Here is a 24,996-nt window from a genome sequence, read left to right as displayed (position 1 = left end):
AGTCACGCTGGAACAGGAAAGGCTCCTCTCCAAACTGGTGACACAAAGTTGGAAGCTTATAACTGTGTAGAATGTCTTTGCGCTCACACTTCACCTTAACTAAGAGCCCAAACCCTGAAAACTTCAATATCATTTATCACAGTAACTCTGCAGATGATGATCACTTGTTGGAATGTATATTACTGTATTTACATTAACGTAATAATAAATTGTTACACATTATATTATATTATATTATATTATATTATATTATATTATATTATATTATATTGGTTGACATTTGTTCATTTCCAATGCAGCACCTGATTTAATTAAGCATTGATCAGACAAAATAGGTCCTGGATGATAACTGCAATTTATACTGCACTGCCTTGAGCAAAGGTTTGGAAATCAATCAATCAATCAATCAATCAACCTTTATTCTGACTCGGAAGTACATTGAAGGCAATCATTTTCAATGTAGCCGAGCATTTACAAAAACAGGGATTGACATGACAAGAAAAATAATATCTATATTTAATCATTTTAAATTAAAAGAAAATTTAAAAGAGTGAAAAAAAGATAAAAATAGATAAAAAAATAATAAAAATAAAACTTCAGGTGTAATTGTTAAGAGATTAAGATCAAAAGAAGATAAGAGATTAATAAAATAAAAAATATATAATAATAATAATAAAAATAAATTAAAATAAGTTAAAAAGTAATAAAGAATTAAGAGAAGAACTAAAACAAGAAATAGAAGTTAGGAATAAATAAGATGAAATAAAACAGGTGCAGGCTGTCTGAAGGTGGTTCGATATTAAAAGTTTAGAATGACTGAGTGACACCAGTGAGCCGAGTTTTAGTGTTTGCTGTAGTGAATTCCAGCTGGTGCTGTAGCTAAAAGCAACTAAAGGCTAAGTGAACACACTGACATACATAAAATCACTACTGTATTAATGTTATGGTAGTTATTATAATATTAGTGTTTTTCTGAGTGAATAAATGCACACTGCCTAGATAAACAGCTTTTATCTCAGATTTTTAAAACTTTCGCACAGTGTTGTATTTGTGATTTTTAATTTAATGATGTTCTCTTTTAAATCAAAACAACTGTATTTTCTGAGTCTGTATTTTCTCATTTTTAAAGCACTTTGAATGACAGCAGCGTATGAAAGGTGCTATATGAATAAACTTGCCTTGCCTTGTATGTATGCAAGTCTCAATATGTGTTAATAATTAGATCTCTCACATGTTTTTGCACATATGCAACAACTTTAGGAACCAAACATAAATAGTTCTGCTCTTTCAGTTGCAAAAAGTTTTTGTAAACTTCACAAAGTGGGTTGGCCTTATTTTTCTCTGGTTCTTCTGAAGGTCTTGTAGAAGAACTGGCTCTGTGTTCTTCAAAGTGGAGAAAAAATAGCATTCGGTCTAGAAATGATGTTCCAGTGACGGAATTCTTTTCTCTCAGCTATTTTTACAGTCAAGCCAAACATACACACCAGCCTAAAGACAGCGCGAGATGTGAAGGCATGTCAGACTTTATTAGAGCTCTACAGCCTCACACAGCCATGAGCACACACACACACACACACACACACACACACACACACACACACACACACACACTCACACACTCACACATACAATCTACACTATACCAGCAGCTTAACAGTCGCATAACATGAAAATCAAACACATCTCACTGGAAACACAGATTCAGATCCTTCTGTATGCAGAGCGGTGCTGCGTGTTACCTGAGTGCGGGGCACCTGTGGGAACAGGTTGAGGGTGGTGGGTCGTTTGGGCCGGTACGTATCCATGGTAACAGGCTCAGCAGGGTTTTTTGCGGGTGTTTTGGGCTCCTGTGTGTCTCCTCCGGAGTCGATGGGCTCGATGTTCTCCAGATCAGCCTGAACCGTCCCAACCGCACCGCGCACTCCACTGCACACTCCGCCGCACACTCCTCCACACAGACCCCCGCACGCTCGCTTCATCTGCACCAGCAGCGGATTGGAGGAGGGAGGAATGAGTCACAAAGGAGGGAGAGAGAGAGAGAGAGAGAGGGAGGGATCAGAGAGAGAGAGAGATATGACTATTGTTATAAATAAATGCTTCTGTAATGATAACATTATTATCACTATTAGTATCAAAGCATTGCTTTTAGCTGTTCATTACAGGAAGAGAGAGAGAGAGAGAGAGAGAGAGAGAGAGACAGAGACACAGAGAGAGAGAGAGAGAGACAGAGAGAGACACTAACATTATTATTATTGTTTATTATTATATCATTATTGTTATACAACTGTTGCATAGGCATAAACAGAATCTGTCCATGCCTATATTGTATGTTTTAACTACTATTATTGCCTATGATTATCTGTTATCATCATCATCATCATCATCATCATCATTATTATTATTATTATTATTATTATTATTATTATTATTATTATTATCAGTTTTAGTGTTCGTTATTCCTTTCATTGCTTTGGCAACAGCTATTCATTACAATTCATACCAATAAAGACAAACGAACAGAGAGAGAGAGAGAGAGAGAGAGAGAGAGAGAGAGAGAGAGAGAGAGAGAGAGTGAAAAGGAGGAAAGAGAAAGAGAAAAGTGTGAGAGCAAAAGAGAGAGTGAACGAGAGAGAAGAGAGATAAAGAGTCAGAGAGAAAATAAGAGGAAGAAAACAAAAGAGAGAGAAGGAGAAAAAGAGATTAAAAGAAAAAAACAGACAAGAGATAAAGAGGAGACAGGGAGAGGGAAAGCAAGAGTTAGAGAGAGAAAATGGGCAAAGATAAAGACAGAGAGAGAGAAAAGGGGAGAGAAAGAAAAAAAGGAAAAAAGGCAAAAAGAGAAAATGAGAGAAGAGGGAATAAGAAAGACAAATAGAAAAATAGAGAGAGAGAGAACAGAGACATAAAATACACACACACACACACACACACACACACATATATATATATATGTTTTATTTTATATTTATTTTTTATTTTATATATATTTTATGTATTTTATCTGCTGCAATGCTTTGACAATAGAGAGAGAGGTAGAGAGAGAGGTAGAGAGAGTCTGCACTGCTGTATTCAGTATCTATAGCAACCAGCCATAAAGATACAGACACAGTTTGAGGGTTTTGTTTTATATGTTAAACGTTTTTTCCACCTTTGCCACAAAGCACTTTTTCAGTCAGAATCCCTGAACTGTGTGTGTGTGTGTGTGTGCGTGTGCAAGTGTGTGTGTGAGTGTATGTGAATTGTGTGCAAGTGTGTGTGTAAGTGTGCGCATGTGAGTGAGTGTGTGTGCGTGAGTGTGTCTGTGTGTGTGTGTGTGAGTGTGTGTGTGTGAGTGTGTGTGTGCGAATGTGTGTGTGTGTACGCGTGTGTGAGTGTGTGCGCGAGTGTATGTGGGGCTGTGTGGATGTATGTGGGTGTGGGTGAGTGTGGTGGGTAACACCTCTGCCTTCTACACTGTAGACTGGGGTTCAATCCCCACCTGGGCAAACACCCAACACTATACCAATAAGGGTCCTTGGGCAAGACTCCTAACACCACCTTGGCTTCCCTGTGTGATCAAATGATCAAATTGTAAGTCGCTCTGGATAAGAGCGTCAGACAAATGCCGTAAATGTAAATGTGTGTGCGAGTGTGCGAGTGTGTGTGTGTGTGTGTGAGCATGTGTGCGAATGTGTGTGTGTTTGTGCGCTCATGTGTGTGGGACTGTGTGGGGCTGCGTGGGTGTGTGTGGGTCAGGTCAGTGTGTTTTCTATTCCAGGCTAAAGGTGCAGCACCTAATGCTCTATTTGGCGCAGGTTTCCCTCAGTTGTTTTCACCACAGCACACAGCACACACACACACACACAGTGACTATGTATTTGAGGTCTATGTGTGTGTGTGTGTGTGTGTGTGTGTGTGTGTGTGTGTGTGTGCGTGTGCATGTGTCCACTCTTATCAACACAACAGTGATCTTAGTTCTAGATCAAACGTTACACGTGTCAGAACTGATTGGCTCCCAGTCAGATCATGTGACGTCAGCACAGTGTGTGTGTGTGTGTGTGTGTGTGTGTGTGTGTGTGTTAAGCCTGTAAGACTATTTGGTTTGAGAGGATCTGAACACCAGTTCCATTCAGCCTAAGGTCACCTAGGGGGTATAAAGCTCCCCAGCACTGAGCTGTGGAGCAGTGGAACTGCGTTCTCTGGAGTGAAGGAGCTCCTTTCAGTACCGTTGGAATGAGGTGGAGTGATCCAACTGACCATCCAACATCAGTATCTGACCTCACTAATGCTCAATCAAATCCTTACAGCCATGTTCAACATCTAGTGCAAAGCCTTCCCAGTACAGTAGAGGCAGTTACGGCAGCAAAAGAGGCCAAGTAACTATTAATGAATGAATATACTTCAGTCTGTGAACCTTTCCATATACACACATGCACACACACAAACACATGCACACACACAAACACGCACACACACACAAACACATGCACACACACTTCTTTATTAACATTTATTTAATTTGGCAACATATAAAGCGGCTAATTAGCATGATGCTAACTGCAGGCCTAAATCATCACACACTTGCTTCAAACCTTGTGGAGGTGTTCAGCATCTCTAATAGACTCGGTTATCTGGTTTCTAACCATGTATGACTCACTGTTATCCAGCAACATGGACTGAAGCACATTAGCATACAATCTCAAAAAAGTAAGGGTTCTTTAATAAAGAAAAACGGTTCTATACAGACCTATGAACACTCAAGGAGTCGTTTGCATGATTAAGCAGTGCTTTGCGTGGTGAAACGGTTCTTCGGATTTATGGAGAATGTGTTGTATATGGTTCTACATACAGCCTTTTTTTTGAAAAAGGTTCTATACAGTACCAAAAAGGGTTCTTCAATTGTTATGACATCAAGCTTTTTGGTGCTGGTGCATAGAACTCTTTTCCAAAAAGGTTCTACACAGAACCATCTACAGCACATTCTCCACCAATCTGAACAACCACTTTCAAAGAACTCTTTAATCATGCAAGGGGTTCTTTGAGTGTTCGTGGTTCTAAATCGGACCACTTACTTCACTAAAGCCAGAGTTTTGTCCATTTTTATGAAAGATGGTGTGTCATACGGAGTCGGAAGCCAAAAGGAAAATTGTGTAAACATGATTTTTTGCTGAATTGTCGCTTTAACAGTGAGAGTAACTGCATGTTAGCTCGGCCCTCTGAGCGATCGCTGCAGCGTGCTAATGCATGTCATGATGATGTTTACAGCCCTGTGATCTGCTGCTCATCACAGGGTTATAATCCTGTGGTCAAACAGCAGCGCTTCAACGCTCACAGCAATCAGCGGAACAGATGAGAAACACTTCACCTTCCTTCAGGAGGCTCTACAGCCTCAGAACCAGGATCAGATCTGGCTTTATCTTCGAAGCCAGATCTTGGCAGCACATGACATGAGGACAAACACAGTAGCATGTAAAAATCAATAGAATATAATACACTAGATCAGAATAAAACCAGAGAGCAATTCACTTTAGTTATTTAATTTCCAGTCAAAAAGGGCACGTTATTAATTTTTCATTAGATATTTGCGAGGAGATTAGATTTAAGATAATCCATTGGGATAATGAAGGAGAAAGTCAAAGGAAAATAACAGAGTTTCCCAAATTGGAATTTAAAAAACTCATTAGAAGCTACCAAGAAAATGGGGCCCCTAACAACCACCTGGAAGACCTGGTAGACACCAAAACTGCCCCATCAGATACAAATAAAAGGCAGCAGTACTACATTTAAAAAAAATACTATCTAAAACTGCCATCACAATGATTAAGTAAATCCAATTAAACGAACTAAATTTGTTCTGTTCATAATAAAAGTTTTTACATGCTTACATGAAGCCTGATAATCTGTTAATAATCCAACTAATATCTCAATCAGAACAGAATATGTACATGTAAGCACCTAAGTCCAAAAAGATTAGCCTGATTGAGGCTATACAGCATATAGTTTCTATAACGAGGTGGGTAATCCTGGAAATAATCAGTTAAGTAGAACATTAATATCTGCGTAAATGCCTGTATCTGATTACATTCCCTATCGGAAAGTTTAAGTACGGTGGTGGGATGGACGTCCATCTTATGTGTCTCAGAACTCAACGTCTTCCTCTCGGCCTTCTTTAGATATGAAGGACGTTTTCCTGAGTCTGACATCATTTTATAGCCATTAAATCAGAAGCACTGCTCACTGCTGCTCATCTCACTCTGACTGGACTCACATGATGCTTGTCATGGTTATGTCTTGTGATGCTTTGGAGCGAGAGAAGTGAGATTTATTAGGGGCAAATCCATAATTAGGGTCTAAAAGGTCCAGGGTCAAAGAGCCAACATGGAGAGATCGAGGGACAGACATGACGAAAAGGAACACTAAACACAATGACAGAGACTAGAAAATTTAACGGAGGCTATAAAATACTATACAAAGACCAGCCCTTAACTAGGGAAAGCACAGGGCTTAAATACAAGAACGAGGGTTAACAAGACACAGGTGAGTACAATCAAAGTCAAAGTCTGGAAACAAGGGGGCAGAACAGGGAAGAATCAAAACAAGGAAGTACATGGACAAGACCAGAGGTAAACAAAATCACATGGAGGTCTGGGAGGGGCCAATCGTGACACGTCTACACATCTTCACGCATGTACGTAATTTTGGATCACTTGTATTGAGCATGTAAACAGATTTTTCTTTAGATTGCATGTAAACATAGCCAGTGTTTTATGACTACTGATGATATACAAGATATTTTCAAAAAAGCATATTTTACTGTATTGGCATAATGAATGACGAGAGCAATATATATTGTCATATTGCCCAGCCCTAGTCCCCCCACCCCCCCACCTTCTTTTACAAATCATTTTGATGTTATGACAGTAACTAATACATAGAAAATGTATATGAAACATATGAAGTCTGCTGTGTGTGATGATGTCAGCAGCTCATATTCACCTCAGATATTAATAATGACACAAAAACTGTTCATTCAGTCTCTCAACCTCTCTTTATCCAAATCCTTCATGCTTGGTCACAGAGCTCCACGAGACAGTTTGACACTGTATTCATTCGCCATGCCTGAAATAAATCACTCCGGGCTCCGGACTCGACTGCATTCCTCCTGACCGAGGGGAGGGGGGGGTGGGGGGATAATCCTATTTTCTGCCTTTAACACGTGAAACAGCACATTTGTATTCAGTTCACACTAATCGGTCTGAATCAGTGAGAGATGAGATTTAACCCTCCTCTATCTTCCCTTCAGGCACACACTCTGTTAAACATCAGGACAGATACAGATGCAGGTTTTATTCACTTTAACGTTTTACCAGGAACAGTGATGTTAAAAGACTGACGTTTCAATGAATTCAATTTTCATTGAAGCTTCAAAAGGCTCTGCTGTCACATGCTTCTGCACATATAGCAGACTCATCAGGGTGCTAATCGGCAGTAAAATATATATTAAGCAGCTTATAGATTATCCCTTCCATTTTATTGATAACTTGTAGAACCACAGCATTATTATATTTAGAACACATTATTTTAGTCCTGTTTTTTGTTTTTAGGGGCAAAAATGTGAATATGCTGGCACTTTTGCACATCTGCCTGTTTAAGACATATACAACTTACATAATCTTTTAAATCGCTGCTTTTGGAAGAAAATTGCTCCCCCCAGTTGCTCCCCGGGCGCCGTGGATAGGGCTGCCCACCGCTCCGGGCAAGTGTGCTCAGTGCTTTTGTTGTTTTTCAGTTTTTGACATAATTTGAAAATGCCTGCTGCTCTTTACATTGTGTGTTAATTTCATGATGAACTGACCAAAGGTAATGACTTGGAAAAAAGTCCGGTTCCATTGACTTGCATTAAAAGTAGAGTGTGTTTTTTTCCTTTCTCCTGTTACCTTTTTGGAGCGATGATGCATGAAATGCTAGACAGCAGTCAAACAACCAGCATACTAACAAGGAGCTGATTGGACAGCAGTCCATAATGACGGCATATTATTTTATTTCATTTTGTTTGATTTTTCTTTTTTTTTTTAATAGATTATTTTTGCAAGCATCACATCAAAAAATTCATTATACTCAATCTTTTTTATAGGGGACACTTGTTCTCAAACGTCCACTGTCTCATACTGTGCACTGTGAAAATGTCACCATCCATGTCAACACAGGCAGTATGAATAATCAATGCTGTGATTTGACCTCCTCATCTCTACCTCTCTCTCACTCTCCCTCTTTTCTCTCTCTCCCTCTCCAGCTGTATTCATATGTTGTCCCTTTAAGAGCCTTGGCACTGTTGCTAGGCAACTGGCAGGAGACGGGACAGAGAGACACAGCTTGAGGACTGTGACCCCTCCACACAAACATCCTTTATGGAATGACTGCTCTACAGCAACAGCGGCCACGAACAGCATCATTATCAGCTTTAATAACAGAGATTAACACTGTAATCCTGCAGCCGTAACACAGTGTCACAAACTTCCAGGGCTAAATACGTTCCATATTCCTCACAGTGACTCTCTTTTTGTCAAAATTACTAACGAATGAATCTGTGTTCTTTCACTACAATTCCCAGCATGCATTACATGACCATTCGGAATCCTGACTGCTAACTATAGGCAAATATAGGCAATTTCATGTATAGAATTGCGTGCAACCCCTAGTCAAACTACACAAACTACAAACCAGCATAATCTTTTTTAAGTGCTGTGATTAGATGCAACTGAATTCCCCTCCCTCACCCCTCCCTTTCCAAGCATGTAGTAGAACCTATAGTGGCTGGCAGGTTTTCTGCCATCGGCTGTCTCAATTACGTTTTACTTCATGTTTTCACTTCTTTGATGGTGATTTTAGTTCACGATAATGATTTGTTTGGAAAAAATTCAATATAATGTGGCATGTACATAAAGCACCCTTTCACTTCAGTCAGTCCACTACAACTGTTTTTATTTTGAGGTCTCAGGTTATTTGACTCATGCAAAGCAACATTTAGATTAAGTAGAGGCATTTTTGAGTCATGTACTGCGAACAGATGGAGTAAAAATGTAAATCTTCGGCTACAATCATTAAAGGAGTGTTTAGAGAGAAAAAAGCAGCATTTGATGAAAAGAACGTCGCACCAACTGTTGAGCATGGAGTGGATCTATTATGCTTGTATGACAGCCGGTGGTGCAGGAAACGCTGTGAGGATGGAGGGACACTGGATTCTACTAAATATCAACATATTCTGGAAGCTAATGTCCCACAGCCTGAAGATGAAGAGAAACTGAAGGTGAAAAGAGGTTGTACGTAACAACACAAGAAAGATCCAAATCCTACATCAAAATGAACCTTGAAAGCCTTCAGGGAATGAAAGACTGATGTTTTATAATGGCCTTCACCGTCCCCAGGCTTGCATACTATTGAAAACCTCAAACACACTGTGCACGCGAGACAGACCATGAAAGTGTTCCGCCAGGGAAAGTGGAGCGAGGACTGGATTCAAGAAACATTTGGAAGCTGTGATGTTAGTCAAAGCTACTGCTGCTGAAAGGGTGTCAAAACTTATGCACATAGTTCATTTTAGGTTTCATTTTTTCCAGTATAGTTAAATTCAGCAAACAAATGATAAATATGATTAAAATATGTCATGTTAATGTTAATTTCATGGACAGGTGATGTTAACTTTTTTCACAAGATAAACAAAAATGTTAAACATTTTTTGTTTGATTAAAAAAAAAAAAAATCGTCTATATTGTCATATATGCACATTCCATTTTGTCTATAACGAAACAATTGCAACACTACTGAAACTTCACCAGATGTTTCAGTAGTGATTTTTTGGTGATAATTTTAGCTCATTTTGAAAACTCATTCTGAAACATGGGCTGGAGGGAACCGGCCTCGTGCCCGGAAGGTCGCCGGTTCGATCCCCAGAGCCGACAGCACATGACTGAGGTGTCCTTGAGCAAGACACCTAACCCCCAACTGCTCCCCGGGTGCTGCGGATTGGGCTGGACACCGCTCCGGGCACTCACTGCCCCCTAGTGTCTGTGTGTGCTCACTAGTGTGTATGTGGTGTTTCAGTTCACGGATGGGTTAAATGAGGAGGTGAAATTTCCCAGTTGTGGGACTAATAAGGGTCTCTTAATCTAAACATGGCGTTGAACAGCTGTTCACATATAAAACACTAAAAAGTACTTAATTACAGAAAATATGACTAACTGCTCACCATGCTCTAAAGTGCAGGGGCGTGACTAAAATAAACTGTGAAACTGTTTCAGTAGTGACATGAAAATGTGGGACAGATCTTTTTTATTTAAAAATTTAACTTCAACCTTCATTTAAAATCTTTCAACCTTTCAACATACAAAAAAAAAAAAAAAAAAAAAAGCAAAATTTGTGAGTATTAATTTCACCAAATTAAATTTAGAAGTTAGGGGTTTGGGACATAAAAATCATGAAAAACAGCAAAACAAAGGCTGTTTTCTTCCTGCAAAACAAGACTGTCCATGCAACAACAGATTCAATGAGATGATAATATATAATCATACAAATTCATGCAAGTTTGCTATCTTTGCCAATAACTGCAGGAAAGTTATTATTCAGTAGAAGTTAAGACTTTTATCAGCCTATGTTAATACTTTTCTCACAGCGTTACATTGTTTGCGCAGTAATATGTTAGAGTAATAAATATTTTGCTTTCGTGTCACTTCAATCACAAACAAACCACAGCGGCACACGGACCATCAATCATTTACACGAACACGAAGCCAACAAACAACAAACAAACGAGGCGACAGATCTTCTTGTTAATTCTTCATTACAAACACAAGCTGAACAAAGCGGCGCTAAAAAATTCTAATTTAATTTAATGACTACTCTCTGAGACGTTTAATCAGGAAGTCCAGCAATGTTTCCAAACCTCTGCACAAATAAAACGGTTATTGCTCACAGTGGTGGTGATGGGAACCAGACGTCCAAAGTTATTATATGAAATGGGTCTGAATGTAACGTGGAGCGATGATGTGGACGCGTGTGCTGAGTAAAGCGAGATTTATTTTGGGCAAATCCAGGGTCGTAGCCGGAAAAGTTCAGGTTCAGATAGCCAACACGGAGAGATCGCGGGACAGACGACATGACGATAAACAACACAGAACCTCAAACGAGACTAGAACACTTCAAACAATACAAACAGCACATACATCAAACAAAGACCAGCACAAGACTGGGGAAAACACAGGGCTTAAATACAAGAGGGCTAACAAGGGATAACAGGACACAGGTGGAAAACAGGTGGGAACAATCAGGGGCGGAGTCAGAAAACAAGGGGGCCGGATTAGGAAGGAACCCAAACAAAGAAGCACATGGAAGACTGAAACACAACACCAGCACATGGACAGGAGTGGGAGGGGCCAATCGTGACACTGAATGTGCCTGATGTCTGAGACATTATCTTATGATAGGCTTGAGACGCCTGATGTGTAATATTAGAATCCATTCATAGTGGATAGGCAAAATAGTCCCCAAAGAAAACTATTTATTTCTTTATTTATTTACAGATCTATGACTATTTTCAGTGCCTATTACAGAGGCACACATATTTAATAACTGTTTTTCTTGCTGATGTTGTTGAAGGATGTTTCATCAGACGTTTAATAAGATGATGTTTTGTTGGAGAGAAAAGCAGTTTTATTATGAGACCGACAGTGGAGTCTCCTGTAGAACCCTATCCAGGCTGCAGTGGGGGTTCTGTAGAGAACCGTCTCAGTGTGAAGCTGGTTCTCTCACAGTGCTGTCTGAGCTCCAGCTCACTGGTAGATCATGAACTCACTGACATTTCAGACTGAAAGCAGCAGAAGTGAAGATCTGAAAGTCACAGCCACCTTTAGAGAGAACACTCTGCACCGACGCCCTCCAAACCCTCCACTGAGACAGGCAACTGAGACCACCCTGGACCATTAAGCAGCTGGACCCCCACTCAGCCTGCTCATCCGATATGCATTAGAGGGCAACAGGAGAATACTAAAGAGACTATAGAGGTATTGATCAGTGAGGGGGTCGGGGGAGTTGTGGGGGTCTACAGAGTGACAGTGCAGAGAAATGAAACATGATCAGCAACACACACACACACACACACATTAATACACACACATATACACACACACACACAAACACACTAATGCACAGACACACACACATTAACACACACACAAACACAGTAATACACACACACTAATAAACACACACACACATATACATACACACAAAAGAAAGAAAGAAAGAAAGAAAGAAAGAAAGAAAGAAAGAAAGAAAGAAAGAAAGAAAGAAAGAAAGAGATGAAACAGACAGAGAGGGAGAATGAGAGAAAAAGGAAAGATAGAGGAGAGAGACGGGGGACAGTAGGAAAGAGTTAAGAGAGCGAGAGAAAAAGAGAGCGGAATAGAGAGAAGAGAGGGAGGAGAGGGAGATTTACTTCCTCTTATGTCTTTATCAGTTAATGACTGTGCTAATCTGTGTGTCGCTGAGTCGGGGGGTTCTAATGGGGCGCATAACTTCACTTCTCTCCCTCCACAGCTGTGAGCGGTATGGACCTCTGCTTGTCATTTAGGGCTCTGTTTCTCGGATTATCTTGTAGCGTTGGTAACTTTTAGGGAACTATAAAACCCCCCATAAGACCCCAAGACTCTGTACCGGTACAAACAGATCCCAACACTCTGTACAGGTACAAACAGATCCCAACACTCTGTACAGCTAAAAACAGATCCCAACACTCTGTACAGCTAAAAACAGATCCCAACACTCTATACAGGTACAAACAGATCCCAACACTCTGTACAGCTAAAAACAAAGACCCTGACACTCGGTACAGGTACAAACAAATTCCAACACTCTGTACAGCAAAAAAACAAAGACCCCAACACTCTGTACAGGTACAAACAGATCCCAACACTCTGTACAGCTAAAAACAGATCCCAACACTCTGTACAGCTAAAAGCAAAGACCCCAACACTCTATACAGCTAAAAACAAAGACCCCAACACTCTATACAGGTACAAAGAGATTCTAACACTCTGTACAGCTAAAAACAAAGACCCCAACACTCGGTACAGGTACAAACAGAATCCAATACTCTGTACAGCTAAAAACAAAGACCCCAACACTCGGTACAGGTACAAAGAGATTCTAACACTCTGTACAGCTAAAAACAAAGACCCTGACACTCGGTACAGGTACAAACAAATTCCAACACTCTGTACAGCAAAAAAACAAAGACCCCAACACTCTGTACAGGTACAAACAGATCCCAACACTCTGTACAGCTAAAAACAGATCCCAACACTCTGTACAGCTAAAAACAAAGACCCCAACACTCTGTACAGGTACAAACAGATCCCAACACTCTGTACAGCTAAAAACAGATCCCAACACTCTGTACAGCTAAAAACAAAGACCCCAACACTCTATACAGCTAAAAACAAAGACCCCAACACTCTATACAGGTACAAAGAGATTCTAACACTCTGTACAGCTAAAAACAAAGACCCCAACACTCGGTACAGGTACAAACAGAATCCAATACTCTGTACAGCTAAAAACAAAGACCCCAACACTCGGTACAGGTACAAAGAGATTCTAACACTCTGTACAGCTAAAAACAAAGACCCCAACACTCGGTACAGGTACAAACAGATTCCAGTACTCTGTACAGCTAAAAACAAAGACCCCAACACTCCATACAGCAAAAAACAAAGACCCCAACACTCTGTACAGCTAAAAACACACACTAACTCTCTGTACAGCTAAAAACAAAGACCCCAACACTCTGTACAACTAAAAACAAAGACCCCAACACTCTGTACAGCTAAAAACAAAGACCCAACACTCTGTACAGCTAAAAACAGATGCTCATACTCTGTACAGGTAAAAACAAAGACCCCAACACTCTGTACAACTAAAAACAAAGACCCCAACACTCTGTACAGGTAAAAACAAAGACCCAACACTCTGTACCGCTAAAAACAGATGCTCATACTCTGTACAGGTAAAAACAAAGACCCAACACTCTGTACCGCTAAAAACAGATGCTCATACTCTGTACAGGTAAAAACAAAGACCCTAACAATCTGTACAGCTAAGACAAAGACCCCAACACTCTGTACAACTAAAAACAAAGACCCCAACACTCTGTACAGCTAAAAACAAAGACCCCAACACTCTGTACAGCTAAAAAACAAAGACCCCAACACTCTGTACAGCTAAAAACAAAGACCCCAACACTCTGTACAGCTAAAAACAGATGCTCATACTCTGTACAGGTAAAAACAAAGACCCTAACACTCTGTACAGCTAAAAAACAAAGACTCTAATAATAAAGAAAAATATAGAAAAGCTACTTTAACAATTTTTTATTCACCTTTCAAAACTATACTATGAATAAAAAATAAAACTTAAACCTCATTCAAGCAGTCGGTTTGTTTCTGATGTTGGTGAGAATGAGAGAGAGAAAGAGAGAGAGAAGAGAGGGAGAAGAGAGGGTTTAGAGATAAAAAGATGGGGAGAGAGTGAGAGGAACAGTGAAAAAGAGAGAGGGGGAGAGAGAATAAGAAAGAAAGAGAGACAGAGAGAGCAAGAAAGAGCAGAGGCAGGTAAGGAGAGGAAAGAAAGAAGCAAGAGAGGAGATAGAGAGAAAGATAGAGCAAGAGAGGAAAGATAAGGAGAGACAAGAAAGAAAAAGAGAGGGGAAAGAGAGAAGCATAAGAGGCAAGAGATAGAAGAGAGTAAGAGAGAGAAGAGAGAGAGGAAAGAGAGAGAGGGGAAAGTGAGAGAGAGAGAGAGAGAGAGAGAGAGAGAGAGAGAAAGATAGAAAAAAAGAGGGAGAGAAAGAGAAGGAAGAGAGAAAAAGAGAGAGGGAGATAGGGAAAGAGAGGACACAGTGGAAGAGACAGAGAGAGAGAGAAGACAGAGGGAAAGACAAGAAAGAGAGAGGGGGAAAGAGAAGAGAAAGAGACAGAGAAAGAGGTAGATAGAGGGATAAGGGGGAGTTAAAGAGGGTGTGAGTGGATGAGTCAACTAAAAGACGTAAAATAAAACAGATCTGTATTTCCATAGCAACTGAACCCTGTCCCACCTCGTCCTGCGGTGACGTCAGAGCTGGAAATACGCACACGCTGTCTTTTTTGCCACTTTGCCGTCTTTCTCATTACATACTGTGATAATGTGAAGATCTCAGCGTGTGTGACTGAAATGCAGCAGCAGCTGCTCAGAAGTGATTATTAACTGTAGCACAGAGCGATATTAAAAAAATCAGTATTACAATATTGTCCTATTTCACCAAAGCGTCACACTATCAGATCATATTTAAGCTACCAATAATAAAGTTACCAAACCCATGAAACGGATCACATATGCTCTATAAAAATAAAGGTTCTTAAACAGATCTTGGCCTAGATGTACAGTTCCACAGTTCTAGGAGTTTCACATAATGTGGAGGTTCTTCAAACCATAAAATTGTTGCCAGAGCCATTTTTAAAGGGGCAGTCGTGGGCTGGAGGTTAGGGAACCAGTTGCCGGTTCGATCCCCTCAGCTGACAGTCCATGACTGAAGTGCCCTTGAGCAAGACACCTAACCCCCAATTGCTCCCCAGGCACTGTGGATAGGGCTGCCCACTGTTCTGGGCAAGTGTGCTCACTGTCCCCTAGTGTGTGTGTGTGTGTGTGTGTGTGTGTGTGTGTGTGTGTGTGTGTGTGTGTGTGCGTGCGTGTGTGTGTGTGTGTGTGTGTTTCACTGCACGGATGGGTTAAATGCAGAGGTCTAATTTCACAGTGTGCAAACACAGTGACAAACGGGCACCTGACCCCCAATTGCTCCCTGTGCACCGTGGATAGGGCTGCCCACCGCTCTGGGCACGTGTGCTCACTGCCCCCTAGTGTGTGTGTTCACTAGTGTGCATGTATGTGGGTGTTTCACTGCACGGATGGATTAAATGCAGCGGTCTAATTACACAGTTATAAATGGTTCAGAATTCTATTCTAAAGGGAAATTCCACCTTTTTTTCCAAAATTTTTTGCATAACTCAGTGTGTGAGATATAAACAAAGTGATTCAGAGTCGTTTGGTGTGAAGTGGTTCAGACGTCTTTACAGTGGCGGTGATAGGATGCCTATTTTGACTATTAGTTTAAGTCAAAATCTGTGTATTCATAACCATTTCATGTAATCACATTTAGAGGTGGACGTCTGGTCCCTATCACCACCACTGTGAACAATTCTGACTCTAAGTTTCTCTAGGACAGAGCGTTTCACACCTGAGTGACTCTGTTTATATCTGTAGCACTTAATTATGCAGAAATTTTGAAAAATTGGTGGAGTTCTCCTTTATAGGGAGCGTAGCCACTTCATGTTTCAAGTCGTCTATGAATGGGGGTGAACGAAAAAACCTGTGCATGCAGGAGCTTTACTTAATTTGGGACATTAAAGGTGTTTTCTCTTAAAACAGAAACAAAGAAAACAAGATTAGAAATGAGCAGATCAGAGGGATGGTGAAGGTGGAGCAGTTTGGAGATAAAGCCAGAGAGGCCAGGTTGAGATGGTTTGGACATGTGTTGAGGAGGAATAGTGGATATATTGGGCAAAGAATGTTGGAGATGGAGCTGCCGGGTAGAAGGAGAAGAGGTAGACCTCAGAGAAGGTTTATGGATGTAGTGAAGGTGGACATGGAGATGGTTGGTGTGAAAGTAGAGGAGGCAGTGGATAGGGCAAGATGGAGGCAGATGATCCGCTGTGGCGACCCCTAAAGGGAGCAGCCGAAAGAAGAAGAAGATCTCAAATAGTTGTGATTAGGCAGTTATAGTTATGTAATATTTCTGACAGCATTAATTAATCTAAAAATGAAAATGAATAAGCACTAACCACTTTACATCCAGGATGACTGTAATGTTATGGAACTCCACTGAAGCAGAAACAGTGGCCCCTACTGGCCAAGCAGAAGAATGCATAAAAAAATTCCACTATGGTCAATAAACATCGTAATGAGCAAAGCAGGATTTCCATTCAGACTATAAAGGGCTCATCCTCCTCTCACAGAACGAGAGAAGGGGAATATGTTCCTCCTGTGCTCTGTGGAGGACGGCGTGATTGGGGGTTTGTTTAATGTGTATATCCGTGTATGTCTGCCGGTCAGGGTTTGATCTGTTTGTGTTCCTTCACTCCTGATCCTCTCTATAATTAGCTCCCAGGATACTAACCAACTTTATAAGATTAAAATCATCAGATCTCCTACAACACGTTGGCACTGCAGGATCATTCAGGCTGAAACTAAAGCTCATACACACAGGACAGTTGTAGCCCCCCTCTCTCTAACACCATTATTTTTCTGTGTGCAAAAGTTTGGTCAAATTTTGATAGACTACGTTTGGGGACATAAAGGGGACATTTTTGACTGAACCATCACTTTAAGGTTAGGACACGAAAGCCGATAGGAGGAGGACAGATATCTGTATATTCGCTCTGCATCAAGATCAAGAGAAAACCCAGATGGCTACAGTCGAAATTACAATGCAAAGATTCAGTAATTTGATCAGAAAGGACACAGTCACATTAGCAGAGGGAGGACAACGATCACTATCTGCAAAATCCAATTATGTTTCCCCTCAATTTGATCAGCTGGAACTCTATATGGAGCTCTAAAAACAAGACAGCAGAAGACTACCAGGCACAACAGTGAGGTAATGTGGAAATATATCAAATATAAACTACAGAATACATTTGGTGACTTTGTATAACTGTTATAGGGAAGGGTGAATACCTCCCAGCATGCTATGCATTAATCTTGGACCTCAAGATACTTTCTTAGCGTGCCGTCAACCACTTCAAATCAACACTCGTATCTGCATCGCTCCAACGCACCTGTGATGCAGGCGACAGCAAGGATTACTCAAATGAGGTCAGTCTCGGTGAGCTAAGTGGCTGGCCATGCAAACTTTGTAATGCAAAACTTTTTAATAGTCTATAACATACTGTAAAAAAAACAGATTAACTGCTTCGTCTGGCTGTAAATTGTGGTGTAGAGCCTTTTTTTGTCCTTCTTGGCCTTCAGCATACTAACTAGCCAGCTCACAGAGTGAAGCGACAAAGTTGTATCAGCAGTCTTGTAGAACAGATGGAGCCGTTTGCAACCTAAAGCCCAGCAAATCAAATATTACGGCTTTGAATTGTAATTTTACGGCTTTAGCCACGATTATCCTGTTTGCAGAGGGGAACGTGTCACGTGTGGCTGCACTGAAGACTGAAAACTTGTGTTGGCTCGATCCCTCACCCCTCCGAGGGCTCAGCTAACACCCTGCACTTCAGCTAATAGAGTAACGAAACAGCAGGGTAATCTCCCGAGGGAAACGACGAGGCCAACTGGGCAAGGGCGTGTTTGAACCAGCGAACACACTTTGATCAAGCTAAATGCTAACTAATTTCCATTAGAAAGCAGGTTATCCACACAATGACAACCACAGAGCCTTTTCACAAGAAACAGAAAAGCATAAACGCTGGGCAAACCTCTTTCCGCTATTGCCTTACTGACAGCCATTCAGCTCAGCGATGCAGGCGTTCGTATCATGTTCGCTCACCATATAAAGGTGGGTTACTTTCTCTGTCATAGTTGCCAAGATTCATAGTGTCTCACAAAAGTGAGGGCACCCCTATTCTATCTTTTCATGGGACGACACTGTAGAAATGAAACTTGGATGTAACTTGAAGTGGTCAGTGTGCAGCTTGTACAGCAGTGCAGATTTACTGTCCTCTGAAAAGAACAACACACAGACAGTAACGTCTAAACAGCTGGCAGCACAAGTGAGTATACAAGCTGCACACTGACCACTGTAAGTTATATCCAAGTTTCATTTCTAACTAATTAAGCGACCCTTATTAGACCCACAACGGGGAAATTTCACCTCCGCATTTAACCCATCCGTGAAGTGAAACACCACACACACACACTAGGGGGCAGTGAGGACACGGAGCGGTGGGCAGCCCAATCCGCAGCGCCCGGGGAGCAGTTGGGGGTTAGGTGTCTTGCTCTAGGACACCTCAGTCATGAGCCGTCGGCTCTGGGGACCAAACCAGCGACCTTCCGGTCATGAGGCTGGTTCCCTAACTTCCAGCCCATGACTGCCTCATTTAGGGTCCTCCCATGAAAAGATATAATAACATATTTGCAGTGTACTTACTTTCGTGAGATACTGATAATTCAAGGAATTGTCAGTGTCTAGAACTATTGGAGAACCAAACACACAACAATGTGGGAGTTCAAAGTAAATAAAGGACATAAATGCTTTGTGGAGAAATTCCTTCACAGCTATCAGAGGACAGTAACATTAGCTAATGTCATCAGAGTGATAAATCAATGGATGGTGAAAATAATTAGCCATATTAGCTGGACATGTTGAAAAACCTGTAGGGGGCTGCTCCTCTGCAAGCGGCTGTAGCAGGAACTCCAGTGCACACACTGCATGTTAACGTTAGTCGTCAGTGGTGAAATATAGAAACACAGGTTGTTTAACTCTGTATAAATAAAAATAATGCGTGGCCACAACTTGGTAAGGCATGGAAATGAGATGTTTAAGTCGTGGCCACGACTTAGTAAAGCATGGGAACGAGATCCTAATGCGTGGCCCTGACTTGGTAAGGCGCAATCTCATTCCCATGCCTTACCAAGTCGTGGCCACACATTAGGATCTCGTTCCCATGTGTTAATAAAGCGTGGCCACGCATTATTTTTTTATTTATACAGGATCAGTTTCTTTATTAACTGCACAAACTCAGTTTCCCTCTGTTCATTGTCAGTAAACAAACCACTGAAATTGAGAGGCTTCAAGCTCAAACACTTGAGTGAGCTGTAAAGGCTCTACTCCTCCTCATCGTGGGGCCTAACACCCCCATCTGGGGAAAGTAGGTTCTTGACCACACTGAGCAACAAAACAGCTCACAAAACTAGCCATAAGCAAACTTTCTACCAGACCAGCACATCCATCAATGGCATGCACAGTTTTAAAGGGGTGGCTGGGGTGGCCAGTTCCTCTCTTAAATCTGACTGGCCATTACTTAAAAAAAGATCTTCTAGGGTTCTTTAATTAAGGTAATGGCTCCATTTGGAATCATGAACACTTTGCATGATGAAATGGTTCTTCAGATTGATAAAGAAAGTGTTGTATATAGCACCAAAAAAGGGTTCTACTACTGTTAGGATACAAGCTTGTAACAACAGCAGCACTCTTTTTGGTGGTATATAGAACCTTTTTCAAAATGGTTCTACAAAGATGCAAAGAACGCTTGAATCATGCAAAGGGTTCTTTGAGTCTTCATGGTTCTTTATAGAGCCATTGTCTTTACTTAAGATCCCTTGAAGAACCATATCTTCTAATAGTGTAGATGGCACTCCAAAACTTCTGCTGGGTCATTAGCCTCCACCTCGCTGTGGGATGGGTGTTTCTGAGAGGAGTGTTGATTCTCTACTAGCAATCAGCAGAACAACTGTCAAACCGGTGATGCAGCTCATGCAGCTGGCTTGTAAGTCTTTCATTATTAGCAGGCTTAAGGCTCTCCAGAACATACAAGTAGTTTTTGTATGCACCACTGAAAGACGGGAAAACGACATGAACCCACACCAGCAGGATCTTAGATATATTAAGCCAGTACTGATATTTCATGTATTAACCATTTCATAATCTATCCTCAAGGAAGTTCAGTATTTACAGTTACCATCTAATCCCTAGTTTATTAAATCAACCTTTCATTAAATTAAATCAGGTGCTGCTTATGGAACTGAAATCAGGAATCAAACCTGTGTTCCTCTGACCTAAACATATTCATAACTTCACTGAAAGCAACACATATTGAGTGCTGACTACTCTGTTTATTTATTTGTGTTTAGCCTCCGTTTGTAGACATTTCTCTGGTCAACATCAACTTAGATGTGTGAAGTCATACATATTTAGCAGGCTAAAGATTCTCCACAAAGAGGAGCTATTAACACTCATGCTGCTTTTGTGTGCACCACTGAAATACAGGAAAACGGCACGAACCCACACCAGCAGGATCCGAGACAATGTTAAGCCATTAATCTTAGCAGCGTGCATTTATCTGTTAAAAACAATACTGTGGTTTCATTCATTAACCACTTCCAAATCAATCCTCAAGAAAGTCCAGTATTTACAATTACCATTCAGTGCTCAGTTTATCGAATCAATCCTTCACGGAACCAGTCAGGAACCAAACCTGTGCTCTTCCAACTATATATTCATAACTTTATTGAAAACAACACATTCTGACTGATGACTATGGTATATTATTTATTTGTGTTTATTCTAATTTAAAAAGTATAAACAACTTTCTTGGCTGAATGAGACTTTCACAGCTCTGTGAGTATACAAACGCAGTTATTATTCACTCAGCAAGAGCAGCTGTACTTCTGCAAACTGTGGAATCGCTGACGTACCTTGATGTCCAGGCTGTTGCAGTTGAGGCTGAGGCCTCTTTCATCCGTGATTTCTGTGATTTCAGATAAATCCTCATCCTCAAACTCATCCAGACTGATATCATGGGTCAGCCTGCAAAAGCAAAGACAGAACACAACATCATTCTCTCTTTCTCTGGTCAATGAGTGTGTTTGCATGCACCCAACAATCCGATCATAATTGGGTTTCTGAGTTATCTGATTATACAAATCCTTATGTAAATAGCACAACCTGGTTTCTAAGATCGGAGTAAGGTCTAGAAATCTGATCAAGGAATCCAATAAAAAGAGCTGGTAGCTAAGTAATCAGATTTCTCAGTGCATATAAACTCTTATTCTGAGTTCTTTTGTTTCTCTCATCTCATCACAACAGAGGCTAGAATAACAAATACTAAACAAATCAAACAATTCAAACAAAGACCAGCGAGAGACGAAGGAAAACACAAGGCTTAAATACAGGGACAGGCAACGAGACACAGGTGGTTAACAAGAGGGTAACAGGTGAAAACAATCAAGGGCAGGGTCTGGAAACAAGGGGGCAGGACCACGAAGTAAGCAAAACAAAAGCACGTGGACAAGATTAAAACCAAAACAAAAGCACATGGAGGACTGGGAGGGGTCCAGTACTGAGGGAATGCGATACTACGTAATGCTTCTATTTGGAGCCTGCTAAGTTTTCTGAGTTGTAGGGATGTATTAAAATCAGGCTGACCAATCAGAGCTCTGTGGTTGCAGCCCAAACAAATGTGTATCAGGACAGTGGCAGAACAATCAATTAATTTTACAGGAGAACAAAAAAGTGTATATGAAAAGCTCTTCAATTCTTTTACTGACATGTAAAGCATTTTCAGAAGTGAACTGGGAGGGTTCCAGTAGTGAACCGTGTGACTGTTCCTTACAAACAGATTCAGTGCAGTCAGGGCTCAGTGATGTGCTGGGCAGAGACAGAGTGTCTGGGAGAGTTTGGCTGGTAGGCGGAGGCTGGCGATGTGATGTGAGACTGCATGATTGGGCGTCCCTGCAGCGACAGGACAGGGACCCAGATTAAGTAGCTCTGACAGCCGGAGAGTGCTCAAACAGGGCCTGTCGTCCTCACAGTGGACCCATGCACCAAACCCGAGACAGCATGAGGAAAGCTGCTGCGACTCAGAGTTAGTCCCGCAGCAGCACATCAGCTTCACACACAGATACAGCCCCAACTGACCGGCAGTAATGAGAATTGCACTCTGGAAATTAAATAGCTTTTAGTTAGGGATGGAAAAAAACGGATACAGTATGAAATCACAATATTTTGGGTTGAGAATCTTAATGATATCCCAGTATTGCTTATTTATTACTTTATTATAATATAGAACTGTAATAAGTAGATATTTGGTCCACTCATTTGGTCAGTGTACGTTTATGATTCAGATCTATGTTGCAGTTTTATGAGGTAAAGTCAGGTAAGAGCAGTTGTGTGTGCATATCTGAATTTGGCTGCTTCACCTGAACCTCAATTTTCCAGCATAACTATACACCACTCCCTGTGCTGAATAGCCAGTTTCCTCTTACTGTACATGCACATACTGTACATACTTTATTTGATCAATGTTATTTGAAAGGCAGCTATTAAAATGCCAGTTTGGCCAAATAAAGAACAAATTATTTTGTCTATTTTGTAGTGTCAGCACAGAGTAAGATACAGGGAAGGCCACGATTTCCACCACGAGAGGTGATCTTTATTAAACACCAGCAGAAAGGCACATGAAGAAGCACAAATTTGCAGAAGTGATCACCGCTAGCCCTTCACTTCACCCTCACAGTGACCACCAACATACCACCACATACTCACGATCACAGAACAACACAATAAACACACTCCAGTCTTGGTGGGCGGGTGTCCCGAACTGTTATGTAATTTATCTGATAATTCAAATGGTCAGGCAAACAGCACATTCTGATTTCTTCAATCGGAGTGAGAAATCTGATAAATAGAGCTGGATTTTAGCTCAGTAATCAGATTTCTCAGTGCATGTAAACTCTTACTCTGATTTCTTTCGGAATCAGTCTCAGCATGGGCGGAAACAGTGTGTTTGAGATGGGAAACCACCAAATTGTGCTGGATACTGGCCAGAGTTGCGCTACCCTGCTTTAAACAAATGAACAACAACATTAACAACAACATGTCCCATGATCCTCATGGTGTGGCTATCACCCACTGCTGGCTGGCTCTGGCCATCAGTCCTCATAGGCCAGAGCCAGCCAGTAGTGGGTCGCTACAATGTTGTAACTTTGGCTTATAGAAAGTGCTGGAAAATATATTATAAGTTAATTGAGCAAAGACAGCAAAATAAAAACAGCTTATAAATATCAGCCAAAAGATTTGTGATCCATTGGTCCATTTTATTGCAATTAAACTGGAATTGGAATCCATATAAATCAAAAAGCTTATCAAAAATCTTTAAATATGGCAATAGAAATGTGATAATAACAGGCTGAGCATCTGTGTCGCTGATGTTTCTCTGTGAATATCACAAAATTTTCTACAAGTAAATCAAGAAAAAACTGAAATACTGATCGTTGGTACTAAAACTCAGAGAAAGCTGCTGTATGAGAAGCTTGGCTTTTTGACTCTATACACTAAACCTGCAGTAGGTTTGATCTTAGACTCTGAGCTCGGTTTTATCTGCATGTAACCACCATCACTAAAGCTGCTTTTTATCATGTGAGAAACGTCACTAAAGTTTAGCCTTTTCTGTCTCAGAGTGAAGCCGAGAAACGTGTTGCTGTGTTTGTTCAGCAGAGTTGATCACTGTAATGGTCTTCCTATTGGAGAATACAATCCATCCTCTACAACTCGTACAGAACACAGCAGCATAGATCCTCACAACACCAACAGAGAGAGCTCATATCCCCCCGTTTACACACAGCACTGACCACCTGGATCTTTTAGATAGAGTTTAAAGCTCTGCTGCTCTGTTTTAAAGCTCTAAATGACCTGAAAGCTCCTGAATGTCTGTTTATGATCTTAGATCTGCAGATACTGACCTACGCCTTCTGTAAAATACAGAAAACGTGGAGAGACTCTTCCTGTTATTCTGCAAATTCCAAACTGTGGAGCTCAGTTCAACTTCTTTTAGACAGTCAAGCTCAGGGCTCACTTTTAATAAACATGTGAAAACACCCCCTTGGTGTTTAATCTGATCTGTGTTACTGTCTTATATGGTTTTAGATTGACACTCATAATTACTTCTGTTGATGTTAAGCTTTATTGTCTGTCTGTAAAGCACTTTGAACTGCCACTACTATGAAAAGGGCTATATAAATAAAGATATTATTATTATGACCATTATTATATTTCATATAGTGGGGCTCGTACAGTCCCATCCCCAGTTTGTACTTGGTTAAAAAGCCAGCCCTACTGTTTTGGTGCAGGCCAGTGCCTCCCAAAGTCAGTCATGGGGACTGTAACAGCACATTAGGAGCTTTTTAATTGGTTAATGAGTCTAATGAGATTTG

At 40.9% G+C, this 24,996-nt stretch overlaps 1 protein-coding gene across 2 annotated transcripts in view; it reads right to left on the bottom strand.

The window, feature by feature from the left end:
* Window positions 1-24,996, bottom strand: part of mapk8ip1b (mitogen-activated protein kinase 8 interacting protein 1b) — a 79,486-nt gene that overhangs the window by 27,823 nt on the left and 26,667 nt on the right. For both annotated transcript variants that reach the window (XM_017722068.2, XM_017722069.2), the window contains exons 2-3: window positions 21,481-21,592; window positions 1,740-1,979 (exon numbers count right to left, since the gene is read on the bottom strand). In XM_017722068.2, the coding sequence (XP_017577557.1) occupies window positions 1,740-1,979; window positions 21,481-21,592 (352 nt within the window). The remainder of the gene's footprint in view (window positions 1-1,739; window positions 1,980-21,480; window positions 21,593-24,996) is intronic.

This window comes from Pygocentrus nattereri, chromosome 15 (assembly GCF_015220715.1).
Source record: "Pygocentrus nattereri isolate fPygNat1 chromosome 15, fPygNat1.pri, whole genome shotgun sequence".
Taxonomy (NCBI): Eukaryota; Metazoa; Chordata; class Actinopteri; order Characiformes; family Serrasalmidae; genus Pygocentrus; species Pygocentrus nattereri.
The sequence above is the reverse complement of the archived record's forward strand: the minus strand, read 5'-3'. Positions and strand labels throughout refer to the sequence as shown.